This window comes from Octopus bimaculoides, chromosome 6, assembly GCF_001194135.2.
Source record: "Octopus bimaculoides isolate UCB-OBI-ISO-001 chromosome 6, ASM119413v2, whole genome shotgun sequence".
Taxonomy (NCBI): Eukaryota; Metazoa; Mollusca; class Cephalopoda; order Octopoda; family Octopodidae; genus Octopus; species Octopus bimaculoides.
In genome coordinates, this window is record NC_068986.1 from 42,929,958 (window position 1) to 42,932,294 (window position 2,337).

Sequence of the window (2,337 nt, forward strand, 5' to 3'; positions counted from 1 at the left end):
ACACACATATATAGGCATATATGTGTGTATGTGTGTAGGTTTGTGTATAATGTGTGCGGAATACGTTTCTTTTCTCTGAAAAATAAGAATAGCTATTAAGTTATTTTCTACTGTTTTGTATTTGTTTATTTAGTGATTCTGCATTTGTTTTTGAGCTTTCCCGAAGATATATAGTGAACTATAAAATAGCATGAATATTTTAACGCACAAAAGAAAACTCCAATACACTGAATGTGCTAAACCAAGAAATTTATGAAGTACCTTGTTATTTCCTGACTTCGTCAAATATATTGACACTTAACTATAAATCTTCTATACAGCTAGCATCTTTAAGAATTTTTCTTGTCATGCTTTAAACGTTTAGCATTTTAAATGCTCGACTTATTAATAAATTATCTTGACTTAGTAATAAATATATCCCCGAAAGAATAGTGCAACACCCCTTTGTTTTGACATTAAAGCGTTTTTAAAATTTTATGCAAAATCAAAGAGCAGAAAACAATATCTCCAACGGAATATAAAATCGCATTGAATTAAGTGAGATTTCAAATAATTTTTAATTTTGTTTAATTTTAAAACAAAGTTAAATTGAATGTGAATTGACCAATGTTGTTTGTTATTAAACTGCACTTCTTCGATGTAGTTAGTTACCATTGCTTCTGTTATTTTTCTTTCATCTTCAAGGTCCTCCATTTCCTCCATCTGGCGTATCTGTTGCATTATACAGCAGCACAGCAACTACACTAACACTCCAATGGTTAGCTCCATATGACGGTGGCGCTCCAATACTCTTTTACATGATATCAGCCAAACACAATTATGAAAATGACTGGAAGATTCTCACAGAATGTAAGTTACAATAAATATTTAAATACTACATTCAAACAGAAAAAAAATCATACGTGTAAAATTGTTTTAAATAAATCAAAGTGGTTAATTTATATGATTTGAGTTACATGTATCGTGACGGTCATTTGAATTATGATAAGAGTGGCTATATTTATTATCCTGTACTTCATGTATATTTCTAAAAAGACAGCAGAAGAAAAAGTATCTCTTTTAAATCATAATAGAACATTGGTATTCATGTGGAAAAAGAATTAAACAAATAAAACTAGAAAGCCCCTTCTCCCTCGCGGGCTCGACGTTCGGCACGTTTCAAGTCTGAGCGCTTGTCACGGATTTGCTTCAGCGTCTTGTCCGGAAGTAGGGGGGGGCATTGCCACAGCGATCCTTTTGCACCCGGCCTCGACTCACAGTACAAATTAATATCAATGCATTCCCTTCTCATAATATTCCCTCGTGACCAATATCTTAAGAACGCATATCAAACGATAGTACCACAACAGCAGTGTAAATTATTTAAATTTGGTCGCTGAGACAGTTTCATTGACTGTAGTTGACACATAAAGTAAATTTTAAATGAAAAAAATTGAATTGTTCTCGTGTTAATATTATTTCCTTTGTGAAGGCTGCGAGCTGGTAGAATCGCTAGCACCTCATTACGTTCTGAGTTCAAATTCCACGGAGGTTGACTTTGCTTTCATCCTTTCGAGTCGATAGATTAAGTACCAGCCGAGCACTGGGGTCAATGTAATTGACTTATACCCTCCACGGAAATTGCTGGTCTTGTGTCAAAATTTGAAACCAATATTATTTCCTTTGTGCTCTAAAATATTTGACTCGAGGGAATTGTATGAGGTGGGGACGTTCAAATAGTAATTCATACTGAAGGACGGAATCCTCTCGTGTCTTTCTCCTTATTTCATACCTTTCTACGTTACTGTCAGTATTTTGTGATGCCCTTCTCAGATTTTATTGTCAATACATTTGGCAACGCCTATGTACATGGCTGTTTATCGACATGTATAGATGTATGTGCATGTGGTTTTTATGTGTGCGCGTGTGTGTGTGCGCGCGTCACAAAAGCTAGGCTATAAAGATTAGACTACCCGTAACCCAATAGCCATACAGGTTCTTCATAGACATATGCATACACACACACACACAATACACACACAACACACACATACCCGTCCACACACACACATACTCACACACATATATATTTATACATACACACATGAAAATATGAGAAGATAATCTCTGTTCATGATTGGAGACAGAGACGGGTACTTTTCCTCTGAAAAGCGGCCAAAAAGCAGTGAAACGTTTCATCAATAAGTTATTTTAAAAAAGAGTATACATCCTGATTTAATCCAGGTTGATGCCTTTATAATAATTTAATTTATTTGAGCTCTTTTGATTTATGTTATGTTATGCTGTGCTTAAACAAATATTGCTTAATATATATACATATATATATATATATATATA

At 34.1% G+C, this 2,337-nt stretch overlaps 1 protein-coding gene across 1 annotated transcript in view; it reads left to right on the forward strand.

Moving 5' to 3' along the window:
* Nucleotides 1-2,337, forward strand: part of LOC106874031 (contactin) — a 164,816-nt gene that overhangs the window by 81,782 nt on the left and 80,697 nt on the right. The window contains exon 15 of the mRNA XM_052968460.1: nucleotides 685-849. Coding sequence (XP_052824420.1) covers nucleotides 685-849 — 165 coding nt within the window. The remainder of the gene's footprint in view (nucleotides 1-684; nucleotides 850-2,337) is intronic.